The sequence below is a fragment of the Sciurus carolinensis genome, chromosome 5 (assembly GCF_902686445.1).
Source record: "Sciurus carolinensis chromosome 5, mSciCar1.2, whole genome shotgun sequence".
NCBI classification, from domain to species: Eukaryota; Metazoa; Chordata; class Mammalia; order Rodentia; family Sciuridae; genus Sciurus; species Sciurus carolinensis.
Genome location: NC_062217.1, coordinates 12514699 through 12540392, shown reverse-complemented (window position 1 = coordinate 12540392; position 25694 = coordinate 12514699). Strand labels below are relative to the sequence as shown.

Below are 25694 nucleotides of genomic sequence, written 5' to 3'. Positions count from 1 at the left end.
TTCAGAAGGAAGAGCCCACAGACCAGGGCAACCTGAGCAAGAGATAAATTTCTATCATATGTGAGTCACTACGAACTTGAGGAATTTATGACAGCAGCTGGCATTGTGTCAACTAAAAATGCACAGGGCAACCCTGGATCAAGGTCAGGTTCCTACAGAACCTGATGTTCCAGAATCAGTGACTCAGGCAAGAACCAGACAGACCGGACAGGACCTCTAGGCATGTGTATTACTGTAAAGCCACCTATTCCCACAGTTAGTAAAATCCTGTGCAGAGCCAAGGCTGAAGAAGATACCTGGAACCACTGAGCCCTAATTTCCAATTAAGCTGAATCACCAAAAACTTCATGAGGGTCTTACAACCAACAGGCAAACCATAAAGGCCAGTGGGAATCTGCTCCAACACTACTGCAGGACTGACAGAGCACGTAAGCAGCACAGCACAGGATCCGAGCTGAGCTCGTTCTTCGTAGAAATCAATCAAGACAACCTTGGCGTGGCCCTGTGGGAGCCGCGTGTGCTCTCCTCCTGCGTCAGGAGAAGGCTTGCGTGCCTTGCTGCTGCCTGGTGGCCCCACGCTGGTGCGCCAGCACCCCAACACTCGTTGGGCACTGGCATCGTTCCTCGGCTTGCATTGGTCCTGAGTGTCTTGGTTTGGCCTCATGTACTTTCACTAAAGGACATGTACCTTTACTGCAAGGTCATTTAAGAGAGGAGATCTGGCCAGGCATGGTGGCACATGCCTGTAATCCCAGGGGTTCGAGAGGCTAAGGCAGGAGGATCATGAGTTCAAAGCCAACCTGAGCAATTTAGCAAGGCCCTAAGCAACTGTGAGACCCTGTCTCTAAATAAAATACAAAAAGGGCTGGAGATGTGGCTCAGTGGTTGAGTGTACCGGGTTCAATCCCTGGTACCAAAAAATAAAGAGGAGGTCTGAACAAATCCAACCAATTAAGGAAGGAAAGTAACAATTATTAGGTACCTACATGTTGTGGTTGGGATACAAGGTGTCCCCCCAAATCTCCAGTGTTAATGAAGGAATATTCAGAGTGAAATGGCTGGACTCTAAGAGCTATGACCTCATCAGTCCATCCTAGTTTGGACTGACTGGGTGGTGACCGTAGGCAGGAGGAGGTGGGTCACTGAGGGCCGAGCAGCTCTCCTTTGCTGCGCCCTTCCCGTGGCGTCTGCCTCACCTTGGGCGCAGAGCAAGAGTCTGCTGACCACAGACTAAATCTCTGAAACTGTGAGCCAAGATGAGCTTTCCCTCTTCTCAAGCTGTTCTTGTCAGGTATTTCGGTCACAGCAATGGATAGCTAACTGAAGGTACTTCCACGCTCTTACCTTCCATTTATCTTTCACAAGTTCTTGTTTGTTTTTGGTTTTTGCAGTGCTGGGGACTGAACCCAGGACCTTAAGCACTCTACCCCAGCCCTGCAACAGGGAGTATTTTCCATTTTACAAATCAGGAAGCAAGGAAGCTTTAAAAAAAATTCACTCAAGGCCACACACCAAAGTAAATGATGGCAAGATTTGAGTCTGTTGACATCTGACTCTAAAACTCAATTTCCAATCCAAAATGCTGCATTTGAGCTAGCCATGCCATATTGTTATCCTTTACACAGGGAAAACAGTATTGCCTCTCAATGTTGATTTCCTTTAAATATTCATTCAGTAAATCAATGTTTCTCAGAATTTCCAACCTTCAACTAATACCTTCTTATTCACATTTCCACAAAATCAAACCCTACACTATCCCTTTTTACATCAGAGCAGGTTTATTAAGCAGATACACTCAGGAAGAGACCCAATCTTAACTATTCAGGTTTAGAGCTGCTTTCCTCAAGTCATTTCTACTCTACAATGATTTGGTTTCCATGAGAATTATTTCAGAGTTCTTCATCAATTCTTAAGACTTCCAAAACCTCAGTTTAAAAGATACTACATCTGTAGCTCAGTGAAATGAGCACATGGCTAGTAACTCAAAACACAAGGAACAATCTTAGAACTTCTCAGGGGAGAAGATGACCCTGAGACATCTAACAGGGTGAACTGGTTCCATCAAGATCAGAAAGCCATTTTAATACGACTCTAAGAACAGGAAAAAGGCCAAGTACAGTCTGTAGTGTTCTGTTGTTGGAACTTATAGTCTAGCATTCTGAAAAGTCTAGGCAAACTAACTAATCAACATTATCAATTCTCAACAAGTCTTTAAAAACAGCATTAAATTAAACTGCAGTTATGATTGAAAACATCAGGAGATTAATATTCTTAGGCTGGCATGAGTTTTTATTACTACTCGTAAATCATCCTAAAATTAGGTGATTAACAGTTACTGTGATACTAAGACACAGTTCTGATGCCAAAGTACCACCCTTTCTTGCTTCAAAGAGAATGTCAACATCAAACACTTCTGCCAAAAATAAATTTCTATCGGCGACATTTAAGATGATAAGACCGTCGAAGTCAGCTTCCTCTGATTGCAAAGGTCACATCCTCCCTCCTCCCTGAGCAAGCCTCCTGTGCTACGGGAGTCCTTCCTGTCCGCCGCTCAGCCAAGTGCTGCAAGATGGAAGATGGCGCTATTTTTAAGCCTTACCTTCAAGTAGGATCCATAATATTTGGTTACATATGGACTGTCACACTGACTCAGCACTGTGATTTCTTGTTGAATGTCCTCTATCTCATCTTCAGCTTCTTCCAGATCAATGATTTTTATGGCAACCACTTTCTGAGTCCGATTGTCAATGCCTTTGAACACCTCGCCAAAAGAGCCCTTTCCAATTTTCTCCAGCTTTGTAAAAAGCTCTTCTGGGTCTGCTTTCAGGTTCTGCAGGAGAAAAGAGAAAGAAGGGAATGCTTAATACTTCACAGTGCCATGACCACTTCTCAGTTTTATTTATAATATGCAGTCCACAGACCTGGAAGGACTCATCTATTTCCCGTGTCAAGGATCAGACTGTTGTGACCGCAGTTCTTCAGGGTCGGGACCTAAGATTCCTGGGTCTCACCTACATATGTATATTAGACTATTAAATGTGGTAAATGTGCAATAAGAACAAATTACCCAATTAAAGAAGAAAAGTGGAAGTGAAAGTCTAAATGCTTCCGTGAGCATGCTAGAATATATGAGTTATTGAAAACCCCCTCTTGGGGTTCACAGCACTTGCCTACAGGCATAAGGTTCTGGGTTCAATCCCCAGCAACCCAGTCTTGTCTAAACAAAATTTCCACCCATCCCCCAGACTCCCTAAATTCAAATGTGTATTTACTAAGACACAGGTTAACTATCTCTATCACACAAGGGCAGGGGAACGACAGTGCACCTAACAATCTGGTGCAGAGCCCGGGGTCCACAGTCCTCTGCACCTTCGTGACCACTGCTGCCTCCACCCAACAGCAACAGTCCAACAGGACCCAGAAAACAAGAAGCAGCCTGCGTGGTTTTGTCACACAAGTGCTGTGCCCTTGAAATGACTCCTAAAAGTTCTTCGCCACCTTGAATGGTGGCAAATGCACAGAGTTCACACCCAAGGAGTCAGCCTGTCAGGGTGACGGCGACTACCCTAGAAGTGCCCCCTGTGCAGAGACATGTGAACAGCTGAGTTCTCAATGGGGGCAGTTAAGTAACCTGTCATCCCCAGAGCATGTCTAGAAGTGACACAAAGGGCCCATCTGTCACAAAACTGGGGGGTGACACTAACCTTTAGCAGCAGAGCCAGGGTGCTGCACAACTGCCCTGTCCCAAATGCCAGTGGCACCTAGTGACAAGCGCCAGCCTGGAACCCCACAGCGCATCAAAGGGCCCAGAGCCAACAGCCCTACAGACACGGCCCCCTCAGAACCCTGCACCAGGAGGAAGAGAACGCGGGGCCAACCCTCAAAGGTCCATGGAGCCTTCAAAGTCACTGAAATAGGATGGATGGGGAGGGAACAAGAGAGGCAAGGAGGAGGGCTGGAAAGGACGTTTTCAGAAAGAGAACAAGAGAAGAGGGAAGGAGAGCGAGAGGCTGGGGGAGGAGGCAAACACCAGCAGTGCCCAAGCAGGTCACAGCACAGGACGCGGTGGTGACAGTGTGCAGTGAGGCTCGCCAGGCACCCACCCACCACCACCCGCCAGGGAGGAAGCACTCAGAGATCCAAGCGAGCACTGCACAGGGAGCCACGGGCCCCGGCACCTGACCTGAGGTGGAGCCCTGCCGTGCCCCAGGACGCCCCACGGAGCCACACACAGCGATGAGGCAGAGCCGAGGGTCACAGGAGGCCTCCTCACAGAGGGGCAGAGCCAGCCCCACAGAGACTGTGCACCCCACAATGAGAGAGCTCACAAACCCCCTGGCCAGGACAGAGGACACATGAGAGACCGTGTCACTTAAAATTGGAAGGGCACGTCCTGTGGAGCCACAGCCTAACACACTGCAGGACCACAAGGACCAGAGCTCAGGGTGAGCTGAGCACACAGCCATGGGTGCAAACGAAGCTGCCGCTCCCCTTGGCTTCTGCCAAAGCACCACACAAGGCCGGCCGGTGGTTCACAGCAGAGCTCCGAGGTGCTTTCTGAGCACCTGCTGTTCCAGCCGTGGAACCACGTCTCCAACACCTGTTAGAACCCGACACACGCGGGAGTCTGAACTTGCACCCCAGGCTTCGGAAACCGTCCAAGCGCGGCATCTGCCAGACGGTCTGTGACCGGCAGCCGGAGCCCAGGACCATCCCTTCGCTGGAGTGGGGATTATTTCTGAAGCTAGTGGGCAGTCCTAAAATATCCTGTCATTTTCAAACTTGTCAGGTTCGCCGGGTGAGCACCCCTCAAAGTCACTTTTAGGAAGGGAATGTCTCCAAAGAAGGCCAGAGGATGCCAGGGGGTGCCACACACCCTCCTCCCCTGCACGCTGCCTCGAGCCTGGCCTCCACCCCTGCTGCTCGGTCCAGTAGCTAGGATGGGGCATCCCCTCTTCAAGCACAACGGAACAGGCGCGTGGCGCTGTCCACTCCCAGCGGCCACACCACCCCTTACCTCCTTCCCCCCGGGATGAGGTGGGGTGGCCCTCCTTTTCTTCAAGGCCGACCCTAACAGCTGGCTTCTGGGTTCCATCCTTCTCTGCTCCGGGTTCTGCTTCAACCGCCCTCTTGCTTCCAGCCCTCTCTACTGGCTCCCTGCCCAGGGCAGCGTGCTCAGCTTTCTCCCATTTCCAACAAACCACAGCGCCGTGCGGCCTTTGGCCTCCACCTTCACACAGGTCCTCCTCTGAAGGTCCCACAGGCACCTACACCCGCCCCCCACCCACCGCAGCCTGGCTCAGCTGCCTCTGGTCACCAGTGACGCAGTGCCCTGCACTTGAGCCCCGCCAACCACTCCTCCTCCTCATCCGTGTAACTTTCCAGTCTCTTGGCATCTAGAACCCTGCTCTCAGCTCTTCCTCCCACCCTCCCACCCCACCTCCTGGTTCCAGAAGATCTTTACATACAAACCCGTCTGGGCCAGCCTTTAGCTCAGGACAAACCCCAGGCTCCATCCCAGCCTCCCGCTCCTGCTCCGCTCCTTCTCTGGGAGCACGACAGACAGGGCAGGGTCAGCACTTCCAAACCTGGCTGACCAAACTCGCCTGGGATGTCTACCATTCAGAGTCGCGGGCGGGGGCTGCACAAAATCCGCGTCTGGAGCACTCTAACAGACCCAGGAACAGCCACCTCAGGCAGCACCGTGCTGACGTCCTATGCGGGACAAGCCCCTCCTGTCCAGACGTCTCAAGCCCAGCACTTACCACCGGAATCTGTCACCCGCCCTGCTCAATTGGACCACCCTCCCGTGTCCCTCCTTTACTAGAGGGTGCTGGGGGTGCCTGGGGATCATTCCTTACCTCTACAACCAAGATCCTGGGAACCAGGATGGAGGACCCTGAATGGTAAGATTGTTTTGAAACGGGGATTCTGTGCACACGTACAGACACACACAGGACCCGGGCCAGACACCGCAAAGAATATTCTAACACAGAGATGGGGGCCTGAAGGGGGCGGCTGGGGAGCAACACCCTGCTGACGAGGGTGGACAGAGGTGGTAAGGGCCTGAGGCTCTAAGCCGGAAGCAGCTAGCCACCACCTTCATCCCCAGGAGCAGGAACTCACTTCGTGGTATCAGACTCGTGCAGGCTGAATTTCCGATTTAGTCTGGTGTGGAGTCCAAGACTTAAGAGTTCCCAGGTGACACTGCTGCTGTGGCCTGGGACCACACACACAGGACCAACACTCAGAACTGGGGGAAGCCTGAAGGCCTGAAGAGGGGCTGCCACAGCTTGCTCAGGTTGGCTCCTCCACTGCTGCCCACCCTCACACCAAGCAAAACCGCGGGGGGAAGCGAGGAGAAGGGGAGAAGGAGGATGGGAACCCCCAGTGGCTGAAGAGGGCAGGGCAGGACACTGCTTCTAGTGAATCCCGCCTCTGCCTGTCAAGGTGACTCTGGCACACAACCCAATCACTGGTCACTTCCTGGACCCCAGCTGAGACCCTAGCCCCTGCATGAGGTCCTCCTAGGCCATCCAGCTCAACCAGGCTACCTGCTGACGACAGAGCGCCCAGCACTGCACAGCGACCCACAGAATCAGGAGAAATAAGAAGTTGCCGGGTTTGGGTTGGTCTGTTACTCAACCAGAGACAGCTGACACAGAAGGGATGCCCGAAGCCAGGTGCAGCCAGCCCTGCCAGTCCGCCCTCCACTCCAGAACCATGGGGCCACTTCCTGCGCAGGCTTCTGGCTCCCACCCTCTTTGCAGACCCTCTTTCCTCTTGCTAGTGACTGTTGAGTCTCAGTTCACAGCTCCAAGAATGGAGAGAAGTCACAGCAGGGAGCTGGCCAGCCCCCAACCCCAGCCCTGACAGCCATCCCTGTGTAGGAGGGAGGAGGACATGGCAGGAGAGGGGCACATCTTGCATGCATGAGAGGCATGGATCTTCAGAACCAGGAGGCAAACAGCAGACTGCTACTCTAATGGGGTCAATAGGTAACCATCCCTGTGGTCAGTCACCCCATGCAACTGTGATGCTCCCAGCAGGTCAGAGTCTATTTTCCCACCCCAGAACCTGGGCTGGCCTTGTGATTTTCTGTGACACTGTACTGTTTCCAAGGGGAAGCCTGAAGAGGCCTCTCGAACACCCACATGCAGAGAGGCCTGTCCCTGTCCAATGCAGAGACACCCAGCCACTTGCTGCTACAGAGCCAGACCCAGAATAAGAACCCCAAAGAGGATAAGAACCCCAAGGAATGTTGAAAAATGCTAACTCTCTATTGGCTTTGGTCACCAAGTTTTGGGGGTAGTCTGCGACCCAACAGTAGGAAGAGAACGCAGCAGGAAACACCAGGAAGAAAAGAGCCCTGGGGGCAGGTGTTCTGCACTCTGGAGAGGAGGGTCTGACTGCAGCAAATGACCTGGTTCCTTCTGCTGGGTCTCAGGCAGCTTAGGAAGCAGGTGTTTCCACCGCTCTCGCCATCTTCCCAGTGACGGCCACGAGCCTGCCACCTACACACAGGCCCAGGCACGCACACCTGCTCAGGTGTGCTGCTGCAAACCTCACGGAAACCACCTTGGCAGGGAGGGTGCCGACCCCTAAGAACAGGATGGCAATCCTCGCACACGCTCAGCCCCTGCGCTGAAAAAGGCCAGGACAGAGAGGACCGCTTCCAAAAGGGAACCTCAGGATCCTGCTGCGGGAAGTTCCTCTGGGGAATGCAGGTCTCCTTGGCAGAAAAGATGTCACCTGCCAGCCACCTGGGAACTCTCTGAGCACGGGTCACAGCTTCAGATGAGGTGGGCCTGTCCGCCTGCTACCCACACACGGAACACCCCCCAAGAGCCTGCGTCTCGAGAACAGATTAAGACGATATTGAGGCAGTGGGCTCCTGACCAAGGATGAATTCAGCCCGATCTTTCTCCCTGTCAAGAACTTTTCTGTCTCCTAGGGCTCCATCTTGCTTGCCCTTCTGCCCCATCGTGGGGTAGCATGCCGGGCCCTCACAGATGCCAAAGCCAAGCTCTTGGATGTCCCAGGATCCAGAAGTGGAGAAGGTCTGTTGATTACCCAGTCTGTGGTGTTCCTTTACAGCAGAGAAAAAAACAATGACAATACTCATGATTTCTCTAATCACAAAACCTTTACCACCTTTTAAGAACAGCCCAACTTCCCACTTGGGGGGAGTTTCAGGCTGAGGGGAACTATGGAAATGTGCTGCCTTTCCTACTCTGGTGGCTTTATTTTCTTACTTCTTTCCTCATCCTTTTCATTGTGACAAAGCCAGCCATCTGTCTCTTTACTTCAGTCAGCTAAACTCCACCTTCCTCAGATTCAAATCTTCCCTTGTTTATCTTTAATTAAAAGATTTAGGAAAAGCAAGGCACTTACCACACTTAACTATGTTAAGGTCAGGACCTTTTAATAACTGACCAGAGTAAAGAGAAGAGGCGTCCCCAGATCAAAAGGCCCAGGCACAGAACTGGGCTCTGAGAAGGCTCCTCAGCCTTTCCCCAGGTCGCCTGTGGAGACACACACCTGGCCAAGCATCTAGAGCAGGTGAAAGGCAGGCCCAAGGGCCCAGGAGTCAGCCACCCACAAGCTCCTCACTACGTACAAAGGTGCAGCACTCTTCCAAGTGGCCAGCTACCCAAAGCCTGGGATCTCCTGGCTGCCCACCGAGATGGAAAATCAACAGCACAAGTACTGTCACCACTCCACAGCAGGGTGAGGGCAGGTCACCAGCACCAGAGCAAGGCCCTCAGCCCGAGCACAGAGCCACCCGGCACTGGAGAGGGCGGCGTGAGCTCTCAAACAAGGCCTGCCACTACTAAGGACCCCTAAGGGGAAAGCCCCTCTAAATTCAGTTCAGCTGCTAAGAAATTAGACTTGAAGAAAAACCTTAAGTGGTCAAATTCTCATGTAAAATGCATGCTGCCTGTAAATATGCCTCTTCTTTCATCTTGAATCTGCTTTTGCACACACAGGAGCCCTCTAAGTTTTCAGTTGCTCTGAATGGCTGACCTTTCATGGTGAAGTGACAAGCCTCCATCTACACAAAATGGTAATGAACTCTACAAGGATGTTGATGAAAACTACCCAACAATTTCTATGGCCTGCTTCTCAGGGACTTAAGTGACTGCCTCTTCTTTAATTCGTGAATCTGAGTACACGCACCAATGACAGGATGCAGCAGTGCTCCCAGAAGGATCAGGAACAAGGGCCTCGCGTCCTTGGCAAACGTGGAATGAAAACAAGCCCCTCAGCAGCGGTCCCCCAAGCCTGGTACTGCCGTCATTGCTATGCAGTCCAGAGGCAGAACAGCCAATTCCAGGACACAATCCATCCTCGCCACCATGACTTCCAACCACCCCACACTAGCAAAAGCACACCAGGAGCTTAAAACACAACAGAATTAAAGCAACCCACTTAAGCAACAGTAGACAGGTTAAACTCTAATATGCATGTACAACGGAATGCTGGCTTGCAGCCTTTAGAGTCTTTATAAAGACATTGACCCCAGTGAGGGCAGACGCCTCCTGGCTAGGTTCAAACCCGTCCTCCACCCTCTGCCCCTGTGACCAAGGGCAAGATACTCGGTGTCTTGTCTCTTCTGCTCAGCTTTCTCATCCATAAAACACGGTAGACAGAAGCACTTCCTCTTAGCTTGATCATGAGGATTCAATGAGATAGTTCATGGAAAGTTCTTGGCCCAGAGCCTGGAGAACAAGTAAGCACTCAGCAAATTCCCTACCATTACGCTGGCTGCGCAGTATTTGAATTGCAGGGGGAAATGCCTGTGGCATATTAAGCTTTCAGAGAAAAGTCGGGTACACACACAAAACCAAGTACAGCCTGACGAAGGGCAAAGCATCTGCTCATAGAAAGAAGCCTGGGAGAAAACAAAAATTGTAAAGAAAAATAAACAGAAAATCCTGGCCTACTGGAACCTTTTTAGCCCCATTTGTATTATCCACCCTCGTCCTTCTCATCATTTCATTACTGGTCCCCAACCCGGTGAAGTTTCCCAGTTTACCACCCTCAGCAACTCCAACCAAAGTCTCTCTCCCCTACTCCAGCCAAAAAGCCCATAGGTGCCAGGCATGGTGGCACATGCCTGTAATCCCAGCAACTCAGAAGGCTGAGGCAGGAGCACCCTAATTTAAAGGCCAGCCTCAGCAACTTAGTCAGACCCTGTATTCAAATAAAACATAAAATGGACATTTAAAAAAAAAAAGCCCAAGAGAGGGATGATAGTGGCGGTCAAGTTCACGCCCTGCTAGAAAGAGTGGCGAGGCCGGCGGGGCTGCACGGGCGGCACGGAGACCGTGCTGGGAGAGGGACTCCACAGGACGAGCAGGGCAGGCGGCCGCGTCCTCCGAGCACAGCCTCCCCCCTAGACCCAGTCCACGCATGTCCCTGACCCTTCAGGGAGGGCACGGGCCCCACGGACCCCTGACCGGTGGTGGGGTCCTCCGCGGTGCTGGCCGCCGCACCCGTGGACGCCATGGCCGTGAGCGGAGAGGCCCAGGCCCTGCTGCCCCGCCAGGCTGCTGGGCAGGTGAGCGGCTTAAATGCACTTCCATCAACCAAGGGCTGACGGGGACCTGGCCCAGCACGACTCGGGGAGCATCTGCACCTGCATGTCCATCCGCAGGCCGAGGAACCTCAACACCCGAGAAGACGCCCAGTGCGCTCGCCAACCGGCAGGGCGAAGCCGGTCCGCTCAAGGCCCACCCGCGGGAAGCAAGGCCAGCCTGTGGAGCAGGCGTCACGGTCCCCCGGCCTCGGGACCTGAAGTGCGCAGTGTCCTCTGCCCTCCAAGAGCCGCAGGCACAGTCGGGCTCTGTCCCCTGGAGCCCAGGCCTCCACGGCGCCTCCTGCACCTCAGGATCTCTTGAGAACTCATGTCAACAGTCGTGTTTGAGATGTTTACACCTGAAGGGCTGTCACTGTTCCTCTGACCACGTCTGGCGAAGAAAACCGGCGGCCCGGCTTCCCGAATCCCTGCAGCCAAAGCACCCTGGACCACTCGGGAGGGAAGCTCAGCTTTTCTCCTTTTGTATCCATAAAAAGGAAGTCTGCCTGAGCTGGTGTGTTTTAACAGCTGGCCCGTCACCTCAGACCCTGCAGCAGCAGCAGCAGAAGGAAAGCCACTGTCATTTCTGAGTGCTCTCAGGACAAGGCGTTTTCTTCGTTTTTTTTACCAGTCATGCGACTTGTCCAGCACAAAGCCGTTCTGGAACTACCGCCTGGGGACTCCAAGCTTGAGCTGCTGATCAGTCTTCCAAGCTCTGACAGCAAGAAAAAGAGCGCACAGAAGTGAGCCAGAGCCTGGACTGCCCCTGCTGGGACACGCAGCTGCACCACCGCCCAGGCTCCACAGGGAGCAGACCAGCCTTGGTAAGAAGGGAAAGCAGGCCACCGCAAACACGTGGCAGGCAGTGTGGCCGTGCGACCACTCCTCAGGACTGGAATGGACTTCCAGCGAGCCGCTCGGAGAACGAGTGAGCTCATCCTTCCAGCAGCACGCCACGCCACGCCACGCCACGCCACGCCACGCCACGCCACGCCACGCCACGACTTTTCTGGAAATCACTAACGCTGGCCGAAGCACACACTGACTGAGAACGTGGCACGTACCCACAGTGCAGCACGGCCCCAGAGGGAGATTAAAAACCTGTAGATTTTAGGTCCAGCTGAACTTGTGCCAAACTCCTATTTTGTAATACATAGTATTCTTCCCATGCTATGGGATCTTCGAGCTAATTGCAAGCAAATAAAATACCCTGAAAATCCATCTCATCAGATTAATCAGACCATTAAATTTCAAGAGGCATTCTGTACTCAAAGTAGCACTGGGCAATTTGTCCGAGTCAAGCTATCACCCGTAAAGGTCGCTCATCCTAACAACTTTAAGGATTCACTTGCTATCAGGGCCCTGCAGACAACCACACTCCATTTGAAAATGAAACTGTTCTTTGTGTAAACTATCTGAACATACAGGGATATATACATAAGGCCCACATAAAGCTTATAAGGTAAGGCAAAAAAGACTAAATAAAAGCCGAATGTCTGTTTACAGAAAGTTTTCCAGGCAAAAATCCTGCCCCCAGGGCTGCGCAAGGGAGCTTTTAAACACTCCAAGGTTCCAGCCTGGAACACGTGAAGCACAATCTCTGGGGAGGAGACCCCAGCATCTGTATTAGCTATGACTCCCCAGAAGATCCAGCATGCGGCCTCAAGGACGAGAGCCAGCCAGTGAGGTGGCCCAGGAGGCAGCCACCCCTCCCCTGGAAGTTCCAATGCCAGTGACGACAGCTGGAAACTTCCTCCTGGGCTCCTGCTCCCCCAGGAAGGCACGGCCCGGTGAAGGCCTCCAGCTCACCTTGTGCCTTTTCCCTCTCCTCCAGCTGCGCCCGCCCCACACGTACGCAGCCTCACCTCCGACCTCAAAGAGGACGAGGGCGAACTGGTGGCTCCTTCAGCATCTCCAAAGTACAAACCTTATTTACCAAATAAACATCTGTAGTAAATGGCTCCAAGAAGCTCAGGAATTGACAAATTTTTCCAGTTTTTTTCTCTCAAAAAAACCTCTCTTTGCTAATGCAGCCTGGGCGGAATCGAAGAGAAGGAAAGCCACTGTCCTTTCTGAGTGCTCTCTCAGGACAAGGCGTTTCCTTCATTCTACCACGGTCAGGGAACTTGTCCATGATGAAATGCCACTTTTTACAAATAAAAAATAAAAACAAGAAAAGAAAGAAATGCCATTTTTTAAAATATGAACTGCAGGTTTGTACAGAAATATGCTTCCCTTCAAGTCACAATGAACTTAACCGGTCACTCCAAGGTAGGAGCCTCCGGGTCCACCAACAGGGAGCGTCCTTTCTTGTGGCAGCAGTGGGTTGACCTCCCCAGCTCTCTGAAGGGTGTCACGGTGGCCCCCAATCTGCTGTAGTGGACGCATTTCCCCCCGAGTGCACACAATACTCCAACCTCACATGATCACTGAATAAATGTTCTACGGTGTTAACAGAAAAAAACTGGGGCCAAGGGTTGTTAAGCACTATGAATTGTCACGGGCAGGCCTCCGCATCCAAATGCCAGACCTCCTAAAACCCGGATCCTGAACTAGGGGACGCTGGTGCCAGCACCTACTATCTTTAAGTGGTAGAAACTGGTCTCACTACCAACAAATAATATGCAAATTCGATCTTTAAAAAACAGTAAAGATGAGGACAAAGACTCATCACATGGGTAATGTGCCGTCCTGGGCCCAGCATGTGACACATTCCCACCACCTGCTTGGCTGGGGCTGTGGTCCCGAGCTCTGAGCGTGCGAGCACACATTCATTGGGGTTGCCCTCCGCTGCAGGAGGACCAAGACAGCCTGCCTGGCCAAAGGCTCCCAGACGCTCTGGTAGGGCGTCTCGCCTGCACCCTGCCTGACCACCTGACCCTGCCGTGAGGGTCATCACACTTTAGGATGGCCAGAGGGAGCTGAGGCTCTGGACGGGGAAGCCCAGAGTGGAGGCCCAGAGTTCCAGTTCCTCAGTTCCGACTTGCCTCTGGTCACAAGGCTTGGAGTGATTTCCAGCCCAGGACTCTGCCACCCCAAAGCCCCCAGAGGAACCTCTGCTGCTTCACGGGTTCTCCCAGTGGCTGCCAGTGTCCTTTCCTTCAACAGAGGCCCCCGGAAGCTGAAGGGGCCTGGGGTAGTGCACAACATGAGGCAGTTCTGTTAGGTAAGCACCCGATGAAAAAATGCAATCCCTTCCAAATAAATTACGTGGCTCACCGCGAAATTAATCCTCGCACCTCTTTTATTAAAACCAAACTGCAAGGAATGAAGGGCTGTGGAAAATATCCTGACCACACCCAGGCGCGGAGGAGCAGCAACACCGTCCCACCTCCAAAGCTGCCCCTCCTGGTGAAGGCAGCACACCTGGCCAAGCTCGCCCTCGGCCATCGCGCCAGAACCCCAGCGCCGGCAGAAGCACGGGAACCGAGGCCACGCCTCACAGGCAAACCTGCCTTCCCATATGCATCTTTTTTGAAAGCACTTTTTTAACTTTATTTTATTTATTTACTTATATGTGGTGCCAGGGACTGAACCCAGTTGCACGCGTGCTAGGTAAGTGCTCTGCCGCTGAGCTGCACCCCCGGCACGCCATATGCATCTTGTAAAAGCTGGTAGGGAAAACGCCATCAGTTAAGACACTATTCTAGAAATCGGACCAAATGGTTTGGGTATATGCAGACTTCAATCATTAAAAGCATTTCCTTGACCTGAAAACCCTTCATCTTTTAGAGGTATTACAGGGAAAGGGCTGGCATAACAACACTAAGGTCAAGGACCAGCTTGATTTTTAACAACAGGAATACATGTAGCCTGTCCATCACCCGCACACACGCAAAAAAGGTGTTATTGAGCATTCTCCTATAGCCCCAGGCGAGGCAGCAAGAGCAGGAGAGAACGGGAGCCATCAAGACACATCCACTGTTGGCCAAATCCTAAATCTCACAGAAATCCTCAGACTTCATGCCAAGCAAGTGGGTAACTAGCAGCCAAATCCACTGCCCCACACCAAACCTAGCAAGACCAAGCGTTCTGCAGGTGAGACACCAGATCAGCTGAGTGCACACAGCACGCGCCTCAGGGGCTGGGGGCCCAAGTGCCTCCGTTGCACGTTCTTCTCTCTTTTTAGCATCTTTTTAAAAGGTAAGAACCACTTCTAGTTCACGAGCTGACAGAGCTGGCTAAGGGCAGCGGTAGTCTGCCAAGCCCAGCACTAGACTGTCAGATGGCTGATACAAAGCACTTGGACCACTGCCCACCAAGCTGGTGATTCCACCAAAGGAACCCAGTGTCGGCGCCAGGGCCACCTGTGACCTCACAGCATTTCTCACCCATCCTTCAACAGCACTGGGAAACAAGCCCTCTCCTGCCATGGTACCACCACGCTCCCTGGCCCGTCCTCCAGCGGCCCAACAGGAGAGGAGGAAAGAAACAGCGACCTCCCAAGAGCTCTCCGCACAGGGCTGTCCTCACCACCCTCCCAAGACTCTGAGCAGATGAGAAAAACGGCTTGTGTCCTCGGGGACACAGCAAGAGTGGTGACAATCAGCTCCTCAGCCCTAAGGTTCTACCTACTGTGCTTCACCATGACCCCTGCAGACCTCCCTCCAAAGAAAGAGGCTGTGTGTCAAGGACACTCATTCCACAGTCAGGGCAGCTTGTTCCTCTTCTACACGTGGGTAAGAGGAGCAACTTCATCAGAGGCCGTGCTGATGGGGTGGACGGCCACGGTCACTGCTCTCCGCTGAAGCTCACCAGCTCACCTGCCACCGCACTGCACTGGGCAGTTCCAGAACAGAGTGGGCTGTGAAGCCAGACTGGCCCTCGGTTCGTAGCTCCAGTTTAAGCCTGGCTTTGCCATTCTATGAGAAGGCCACCTGTAAAACACCTCCCCAGGTAAACTCAGAGCACAGCAAAGGAAACTGCAGAGGATTTCTCTCGTTAGGAGCTCAACATCAATTCCAAGGTGACGTTTCCTATACTGCATTAAATCACAGAACAAAGGACCATCAATGAAGTTGTTAGTGAGATGTAAATGATGTAGCCACTTCAGAAAGCTGTTTCTCAAAATGTTAAACATAAACCACCATACAGAGCTTAAGAAATAGCTCGTGCTGGAGAGCGCTCGACTAGCATGCGCAAGGACCCCAGTTCAAATCCCCTGTCCCTCAGAGGGGAGGAAAGAAAAAAAAAATCAAAAACACCATACAATCCAAAACTTCACTTCTAAGAGAACCGAAAACATACATCCACACAAAGACACGTGTAGGCACAATATTCACAGCCACATTATTCACAGCAACCAACCGGGGAAATGACCTATCAACTGGTGAATGGACGGTGTGGCCCACACACAAAAAGGAATCTACCTGGCAACAGAAGGGAAGGAATGATTGACACCTGCTGTGTCATGCATCTCAAGGAGCCAAACCATATACTATATAATTCAATTTATAAGCAATAGCCAGAAAGAACAAAGTTAGAGATACAAAGTAGATCTGCAGTTACCTTAACCAGGATGGGAACAGTGACTAAATGAGCGTGAGAGATCTTACTGGAGAGATGAAAATGTTCTCACCTGATTTATGGTGACAGCTGCACCACTCAGTGAAGTTCTAAAACTCACTGAGCTGTATGCTTACTGAGGGAGTTCTACGATATATAAAATACATCTCAGCCAGGAGTGCTGGCGCACAGCTGTAATCCCAGGAACTTGGGAGGTTGAGGCAGGAGGATTGCAAGTTTGAGGCCAGTCTCAGCAACTTAGTAACACCTTGTCTCAAAATAAAAAAGGGCTGGGGATGGAGCTCCCGGCAGAGCACCTGCCTGTCGTGTGAGGCAACCCCCAGCACTCCAAAAACAAAAACACAACTGTATTAAAGCTGTTTAAAAGAAAAGCTACACACGGCCTATCTCTATATATCTGTCTCTCCCAGTGACTCCAAGATCCTTTAGGGCAAAGACCCGTTCAAGCTCTTTCCCATCATCTAGTCAGTACAACCCCTGGGATGCAGCAATGAACCGTCTGGTGAATGACCTTTTTGTGAAAAGGAAAAATAAAAATTTGTGTGTGTCTTACTGCACAGCCCCATGATTTACCTACAACATCCCCGCCTACTCTGCCACTAGCTAACACCCAAAACTAGCCACCAGTGTAGGCCACCAGGCAGCCAGATCTGTGGCACATCAAGCTGACCCAAACCAGGACTCGACACACGAGATGAACCCAGACCAATCTTGAAGGGCAGGGTTTGCCTCCGGTCCAAGTTTAAAAAGAAAAAATATTTCCCTGTGTCTTCTTACTGGCACCATTATGGAAACCTTTGTGGGTGCGAGTAGAAAAGAGAGACCATGAAGTCAGACCCAGAAAGGGGGGAGGTGGTGAGGAAAACTACCATCTAATTTCAAATAAATTTTAAGATTCTTTCTGGAGATATTTGTCATATTTTACTTAGAAGCAGACAATTTAATAATGTGCCCGATACTGCCCCTAGGGAATTAAATCATTGAATCCGCACCTCTTCAAAGATAAGGGATCACAATACAAGGTCACGTGATTGCCAGGGTCTAAGACAGGGAGTGGCAGAGCCAAGGTCCCACGAGTCTGCCCACAGCCTCGCCCACACCTTCACCGTGGGAAGTGTGCCCTATTTAGGATCCAAATGGCAGGCACAGGTCCCACTGAATCGGGGGCTCCAGCAAGAACCACCACATGAACTCTAGACGGCCTAGAATGAGCATCAAGACATCTGACTCGGATACTAGCTGAGAAAACGAGAGCCTGCATTTCAAAGCAAGACTGATGAGGTTCTGCTTAGGAGACCTGGTCTCTTAACACACCCTCGGCCTGCATAGCCCAGAGAGAAAATGGCATGGGGCCAGGGGATCAGGGTTTCTCACTCTACCTCTTCACTCCCTATTTTCTGGGGTCCTTGTGGACTTTAACCACAAGCCATTATAAATTCTTAAATTCTTATTTCTTACCCAAAATTGAACACAGAGACCAACTCAAGGCTGCATTGTTCTCTGGGCACAGTAATCAGCTCTTATGACATTATTATTTTCCTGGCACCACATTCCACCCGCCCCACTGCTGAATGGTCTCTCAGTCACCTTAAAGTCCTCTAAGTGTGGCCTTGAATAAGCAACTTTTTTGGAAGGTGTGCAAACCTAAATAAATACTGCTGACTAAGCACTGTTCCAGCCAACTCCTTGGTCTATTAGAGAAAGGGCAAAAGGACTAATAAAAACAATATGTTCATCTTTTGCACACGCAAGCCCACATACACATACACAACATAAACTGGTCTCAAATTCGTCCTAGCCCTGTATTTTACAGTTGGTAACTAAAATAGAAGCAACCTCCCAGACTGTATGAGTTCTTTTTCCATTGTTATAACAAAATACCTGAGGCCTGGTAGTATATAAAAAAAAGAAGATTACTTATTAGCTCACAGTACAGGGGTTCAAGAGCATGGTGCTGGGATCAGCTAAGTTCAAGTAAAGACACACTTGGCCGCACCCCCTGGTACATGGCATTGCAGTGGCAGGGGGTATAAGAGACAGAGATCATATGGCAAGACAAGAAGCCAGAGGTACCAAGGAGAGGCAGGTCTTGCTCTTCCTAATAACCCTCCCTGAGAAGTAACTCGCCAGGGTCCCGTGAACTACCTCCATCTCTTCCAAGGTTGGAGTCCCAATAACCTAACCAATCCCACTGGGACCCACCTTATCCAGGCACCTCATCAACACTATTCAGAGAACCAGCATATGGAAGGCTGGTCAGACCCAAGACTCAACCCACACCGCAACATATTTACTGCAGAGGAAGAAATGACATGTTAAAGACCACGCGGCAGAGCCTTAAGTGCACGGGTCTCAGGGCGCCTACCCTCCGCTCCACCTTTCTGTGTTCCATTTCTCTTTCTGGAGGCAAACGTGCAAAGTGAGGGGCAGCGAGGCAGACCCCGCCCTGGAGGCCAGCAGTGGAGTCTGCGTACTTTCTATCCACTCACTCAAGCATTCTCACCATGGACAGCCACGACGCAGCTTAAATTCAAACTCAAAACCCCACACTTGAAAGGACGTGGGGAAAGGATACACTCATACACTGCTGGTGGGCCCGCAAATTCATGCAGCCACTCTGGAAAGCAGTGTGGAGATTCCTCAGAAAACTTGGAATGGAACCCCTATTTGACCCAGTTATCCCACTTCTGGGTTTATACCCAAAGGACTTAAAATCAGCATACTACAGTGATGCAGCCATGTCCAATAACTAAACTATGGAACCAACCTAGGTGCCCTTCAACAGATGAACAGATAAAGAAAATGTATTTATCACAATGGAATATTACTCAGCCATAAAGAATGAAATTATGGCATCTGCAGGTAAATGGATGGAGCTGGAGAAATAAGCCAATCCCAAAATACCAAAAGCAGAATGTTTTCTCTGGGAAGTGGATGCTGATCCATAATGGGGGGAGGTGCTAGGGAAGAATGGAGGAATTTGGATTGGGCAGAGGGGAGTGAGGGAAGGGGGCATGGGGGTGTGGGGGGGGGGTGAAGGATGGTGGAATGAGTCAGACATGTATGACTGCACAACCCGTGTGACTGCCCATCAGGTACAGCCAGAGAAATGAGATGTTGTGCATGCTCCATTTGTGTACAATGTGTTTTGCGTCATGCATAACTAATTAGAACAACAAGAACAAAAAAAGCAAAAACAAAAAGCAGATCTCAATGCACAGTCCCACAAGAACTAGAGTATTTGTGGAGATCATGGCACAGATAACAAAGTCTCAGAGCCTATGGTCACTGTAGCCAAAACCCTCCAGCCAGTTGGCGTTCCAGGGAGAAGGCCCGCTGCAATCACTGTTGGCCTAAAAAGCCAGAGAGGCCCTGGGGCGAAGGGCAGCCCTGCTCAGATAGCCAAGGATGCTGCCTCCAATAAAATCCCCCTCTGCCCAAGGGCCCTGGAGAGCTGTTTCTTCCCCAAAAAGAACCGAGCGCTTGACGGGCAGCCGGGATGAATGATGCAACACATCGGCTCCCCCGGCTGGACCGCCACAGGAGGCACGCCGCACTCGACCCTCACCATCACTCACGCACATAACTCAGCTCTGCGTCTGAGGCCAGACAGAAGCCTCAGCCCTCCAGAAAGACAAAGCAAGGGAGGCCTCCAAGCACAGCAGCAGCTGCCAGGAGTCCGGGAACCCACGTATGCGTGCTGCACGGCACACCAGGGGACGCAACCAGGGGACGCAACGAGCACAGGCTCCGGCCAGGGTAAAGCACCTGCGGATCAGGGAAGCGAGCCCTAGAAGTGGTCCTGACTGCCAGGAAGAAAGGAGACAGAGTATGAAGTCCAAAAACAGCTGAGGTCACCAACTCGGATGTACCTGCAGCAGGTGGGGAAGGACAGCAGGGGCGGGGCAGGCCACACCCACCTCTGCTGGCCCCCAGCACCTCCTGGTGGGCCCGCCCAGCCCCGATCAGGGCCAGCTTCGCCTTGGCAACCTCGGGAAGCCCAGCCCTCAAGGTTCTACCAGCTCACAGGGACAACACACCCGCCAATGGTCAGGTCTGGGAGAAAAGAAGATGTTGGTCATTTCCCAGGAGCACTACCAACTCAAGGATCTGAAGACAAACCGACTCGGACATTAACGACATTGGCTTTAGTCTCTGTGGATTCTTCTGGAAGTGAACTTGGTGTTCTAGACCCAATTCAAATATCTGTGGAAACATTAGTCAAGTATTTTGAAAATGGCTGTGAACTGAACTGTCCACACAGACAAGGTTCACGTATTCCTGCAGGAGTGGGGGGCGGGGAGTACCGGAGAGCAGCGTGGATGCGACTGCTTCCTAAGTGGACACGCAACCGATGCCTGGAACGCACAGGAGAACCGAGGCAGGCGAGCGGATCAATGAAGTCAGCCTGTCTTCCTGAGCGCCCAAGAAACAGTAACACTGGCGACACGGGAAGAAGGTGCCAAACGTGCCCTCCTTTACACCAAAAAGGACACCTGCAAGTGAGACCCAAGGGAACGTCGTCAGAGCTTAGCACGCAGTCCTTACCTAACCCCTGCTCCTGGGCTGAAGCCAAGGCACTGCAGAGGTCATGGAAAATCAACGTGGACGTGTGAACCGCCCTCCTCGATGGGGGCTGTGAAGAGTCCGAGTGGCCCGGCCTGAGTTCTTTCTCTTCGCACTGCCTTCCCGGTGCCACCCAAGGAATGCCCCGCTGGCTCGCACGCTCAATCGCGAACAGCCCAAGATGCAGGGCTGGGCCGGATCTCGCGTGCCCCATTCCTTAGTTCTATTGTCACGACCGTTAAGAGAATCGGGTCTGCGTTTCATGAGAACATTCTGACCTTTTTCTCTCAAAGAAATTCCAAGGTAACTGGACTTCTAAAGCATCCTTCTGTGTACCGGATATCTACTTCACAAAGTTTTTACAACCCTCTGATTCAACAGAGTAATTAAAAGCATATTTTATTGTTGTTTAAAAAAAATCTCTATATATGCTTTGTTCCTGAGGCGAAGGGTTACAGCCCCCACGGCTTCTTCTGAAAGTCCTCTCCCTTCCAGTGTCCTTCAGCTCTCCCCCGGCACCAGGGTGACCTGCGCTGCAGAGGGGACGGCGGGGTGAGGCCGGGCAGGTCAAACCTGATAGCACGGGAGGCACAGAGCTCCCTGCTCGGCAGCCACACGCAATGATACACGGTGTCCTGCTGCCAACGGGAAGCAAGGTCCAGGCCCCTGCCACGGGAGCTGCGGACTGACTGGCGTATCTTGAAATGACCCACCGTCCACTCCTAGGCATCTGGTGAACTGAGGCACCACACGGGCCTGTTCCAGATGAACGACACACTATACAAAAGAACCCTTATTTTACTTCTGGGTCCTTCTTGGCACTAGGTTTGATAAGAACGGTACGCGCTATAACCCGGCAGTGTGAATACGCCGGCCTCACGTGGAGTCAGCGAGGCTAGCAGGACCCAAGTTAAAGATAACTAGGGAAAGACTTCCAGCAAAGGGCATCGAATGAAAGGCACACTTATGTGACTCTCCTCTAATCCATACTGAAATTAGTGAGGAGTGAAAATGGGAAGCAAGAGCTCTAACCCTAAACCACAGGTAACAAGGATGGCCCAGCGCAGTGAGCCCGAACCCAAACCAAGGGAAGGAGAGAACAAACCCACGACTCTACACCCCACGCAACGGGTCTAGAGACGCCTGCTTCCAGGAATCTGGGGGCTGTAGTCGCACGCAAGATTCCCGGGTGGCAGGGACCATCCCTACAGGCCCACGTCCAGTCTGGAGAGCCCGGGAGGCATGGCTGACAAGGGCAGCGCCTCCCTGACCAGGAGAAGCTTCCCAGAGGAGAGGCGAGCTCCGCCCGGCCCGAGGCAGAGGCAGCTGCGCCAGTGAACCATCGCCAAGACAGCACGGGCCTCGGGGGCCACCCGGCCGGTGCCAGCCAGAGCACCTGGAGGCGTGGCCCTGGGGCAGAAAGCACAGCCAGCCGGGGTACAGACAGAGCCCATCTGAGGCGGGCTGTGCCTGGGCGGGCTCCCACCGCACGTCCCTGCACCAGCTGCGAGCGGACGGCAAGTCCAGACAGAGTGCCCCTCCAGAGGCCTCTGAGGCTGAAGGCATCTCCAGGGAGGGACGCAGCGACGCCACCAGAAGGGAAGGGCACAGACTGAGAAATCAAGCAACAGGAAAAGATTTCAGAACTCCCAAAGGAGAGGGGAACTTCCACACACTGCCAACTCTCAAAGAAGTTCAAGAAAATCTGGATTGTCTTTTCTAAAAAATATCAAAAGTGTTAACAGTTGGTAATAAAGAAAATAAAAATCATTAGCAAAACAAACATCACATTAAAAACAGAGACACTGCTGAGACAGTGACATCAAGAACAGGGATCACCTAAAAAACAGAAGGGCCAAAAGAGAAAACCAGTGACCAGGAAGCCTGGGGGTGCACCTCGGTGCAGAGCAGGTGCCTCGCGCGTGCGGCCCGGCGTCCAGACTCCAGATCTGGAAGCAAGAGAATCTGCAGCTACCATCCACGGTACCTGCAAAGAGAAATCAGGAAGCAGCACAAAGCCCCCTGCAAGAGCTGACAGCTGGCTCAGGCGGTAATGACAGGACTCATTGACACGGATTTTTTTTTTAAGCTGCACACTACCTAAAAGTAGACAACAATGCAGGATTAGTTACAGGAACTGATTCCGTCTGGGCTGCAGGGAGAGATGGGTCACTCCTACACACAGTCACAGAAAAAATGTGGAAGGGGTGTACTAAAACGTCAACAGTGGTTATCTATGTTTTCATCTCATCTGTTTCTCTTGTCCGTTGTTAGCAATAAATTCACAAATTTATACTTTGAGAAAAGCCAATTTCCAACTTCCATTTTTAAGGAATACAGACAGAGAAAGAGATACAGAAAAAGGCCACACTGGACTCCAGGAAGATTTTTAATTTATTCTTGGACCAAACTGTTCAAGGACAGTTAACAGATGACCCTAATCCATTACCCTGAATCAATCTGGATGACAGTAAAGAAGCTAAAAGCAGCAGTACTAAACATCCTGAATTCTGTCACACCACACACTACCATTACTGTATTACTTTAAACAACTTTCTCCATAAGAAAAACTGACACAATGAAAACACTCAAAAAAAAAAAAAAAAAAAAGGGTAAACCACCTAAAATTTTCAAGAAAGAGCAGGTTATTTTAAGTCATTAATTTTTTTTTTTCTGAAGCTGAGAAGCACGCAAGTTTCAAGAAATTAGGAGATCATGGGAATGTAACTTAAGATGTAATCAAATACTACTTGTAAACCATCATTCGAGGTCTCAGCCAAGCAGCCTAAGAGAACAGATACAACTTCAGATGCATGAAATCACTGCACTTGAAACACTGTGCAAGATGTCTGCGGGGCCCAGCCTGTGTCCCCTCAGTTCAGAGGACGGCAGAAGGGCTGTTGGCACATGGCATGAGAACCTGCTACAGAAGGCCAGGTCCTCAGGCCAGAGACCTCAAACAGGCCGGCCTAGCCCACAAGGGAAGAGACCCTCCTCTTACTTTCTAAGGCCTACTTTCCTTTCAGCCACTAAGTTGTAAAAACAAACCAAATAACCCTTGAGTGATTCATTTTAAAAGTCTTTTCTTATGATTTGATTTTCCTTCTTAAATGAAGTCAAGTCAGCTACAAAGCTTCAACTACAATGGTATCGCCGCAGGTGACCCCAAGACTACAGTGAACAGGGGCCTTCCTCAGTCCACGTGCCAGCCTGGGCATCAGCACCATCACCAGCCCTCCTGCCTGACCCACCCAAAGACAGGCAGGCCAACCCATCTCCATGACACCAGGCTGTATGTCCACTGCCGGGTGCGGGCGGGGCCACCTCCACTGCAGAAACTCCAACTCTCATTTTTCTCTCCCAAAAAGGGGTCAAGAACCAATCAAGAAGCTCCGAAGAGCCAAGAAGGTGTACTTTCTCAACTACGAACAGAAGACGCTAAGCCTTGTGGGCCCTTCCAGAGTTCTTCACACCCTGCTCTCTGAGCTGTAGCACCTCAGTTCCCTTTCTCTCCATAGCTCCTGGTTGTAAGGTGGAATTTTTATTATCAAAACTTTAATTACCAAAAAGGATGTTTTTTAAAAAGGGGATGAGGGTGGAGCTCAGTGCTGGAGCAGCTGCCTCCCACATGCAAGGCCCTGGTTCGACCCCTAGCACCATAAGAAAATAAGGGGAAAAAAAAAAGTAAACAGGCTGTTTGCTGTGAGCAGTTTTTCCAGTCTCGCACTAAGACACCCCTTGCCCGTGACTCACGCGAGGGCACGCCACAGGGAGGAGTGGTTACGATTAGGAGGTGAAATCTGCAACTGTGAATCATGGCTTCTCTGCGAGGCCCCAGCTGCATCCACCATCAACCGTGCACAGCATTCAGTCCCGCGACTCCTCACCAACTGAACCAAGTGAAAAGGGGCACGACTCGCAGGAGCCTTTTCTACGCCCCAACATCACACCTCCGTCATGCACCCCTCGAATACTCCAGTAAACGGATCCAAGCTGCAGCTATGACCCCACAGCGCAATCTGCTGCTAACCCTCACGGTGATGAAGCACTTATGGAACTAGGTCGCCAACCCCTCCGTCTTCCTTGAGAACTCAACTGGAAGAGGTCCTAACTCCCCCTCCAGTAGGGAATCCACTGAGAACCTAGCGAGGCAAAGATGGAACGTGCAGCTGAAGCCGTGTGCACACATGCAGGCTGGAATCCACCGCCACCCCCTCCAAGTTACTTGGCTCTCTAGCCTTAGTTCACTCGTTTAAAAAAAAGAGAGAGAAAAAAAGAAAGAAAAATGCATATGTAAAACAGTTTTCTGGGACTAAAACATGTTTTTCAAAAATGGTAATAATCGATGTCCCTTCCTTATTATAGCTTGACCTGAAGACTTTAGTTGCATTATTCCTGAGAATTCAAGGTGACTGGTAGACACAGAAAATGTCCACTAATGGCTGCATATAGGACAACAACCATGCAAGGGACAAAAGGGGCTAACCCACGTCAAGAGTTTACCCTCGAATTACCCATGTGACCGGCCATACACCTCCATCTCCAATAAACCTCTCTCCCTATAAAAACTGAACAAGTCCCTTTAAGGAACACGACCCTCAACAAGCACACGGCTCTCTCAGGTAAACCCGTAGGTAACAGAAAACAGAGAAGCCCAGTTCATCAGTGACCCACGATCAGTATTCAGGACCCTCCAGTGACCGCAGACAAAAACCCCACTGGCGACTCCAGACAACATGCTGTGAAGCACAAGGGTTTCTATGATGGGAATATTTTGTTCCAACTCTTTGAAGCATATGCAGCTAACAGGCACCTGCCTTCTACAGCTTCCTCCACCAGCCTACTGCTAGTCTCAGTCGGTTCAGGCTTCTAGAACGAGACACCTTGGACCAGGAGGCTCATAAGCCATATACGCTGACTGCCTACAATACTGGGAGTCCCGAGCCAAGGCACAGCAGATGTGGAGTGTGGCAAAGGCCACCCCTCACGGACGGTGCCTTCCAGTATCTCCAAGGTACAA

General features: G+C 51.3%; 1 protein-coding gene across 1 annotated transcript in view; it reads right to left on the bottom strand.

The window, feature by feature from the left end:
* The window catches only part of Stk24 (serine/threonine kinase 24), a 99555-nt gene that overhangs the window by 51556 nt on the left and 22305 nt on the right, over positions 1 to 25694 (bottom strand). Inside the window, exon 2 of the mRNA XM_047552893.1 lies at positions 2600 to 2830. Within this exon, the coding sequence (XP_047408849.1) occupies positions 2600 to 2830 (231 nt within the window). The remainder of the gene's footprint in view (positions 1 to 2599; positions 2831 to 25694) is intronic.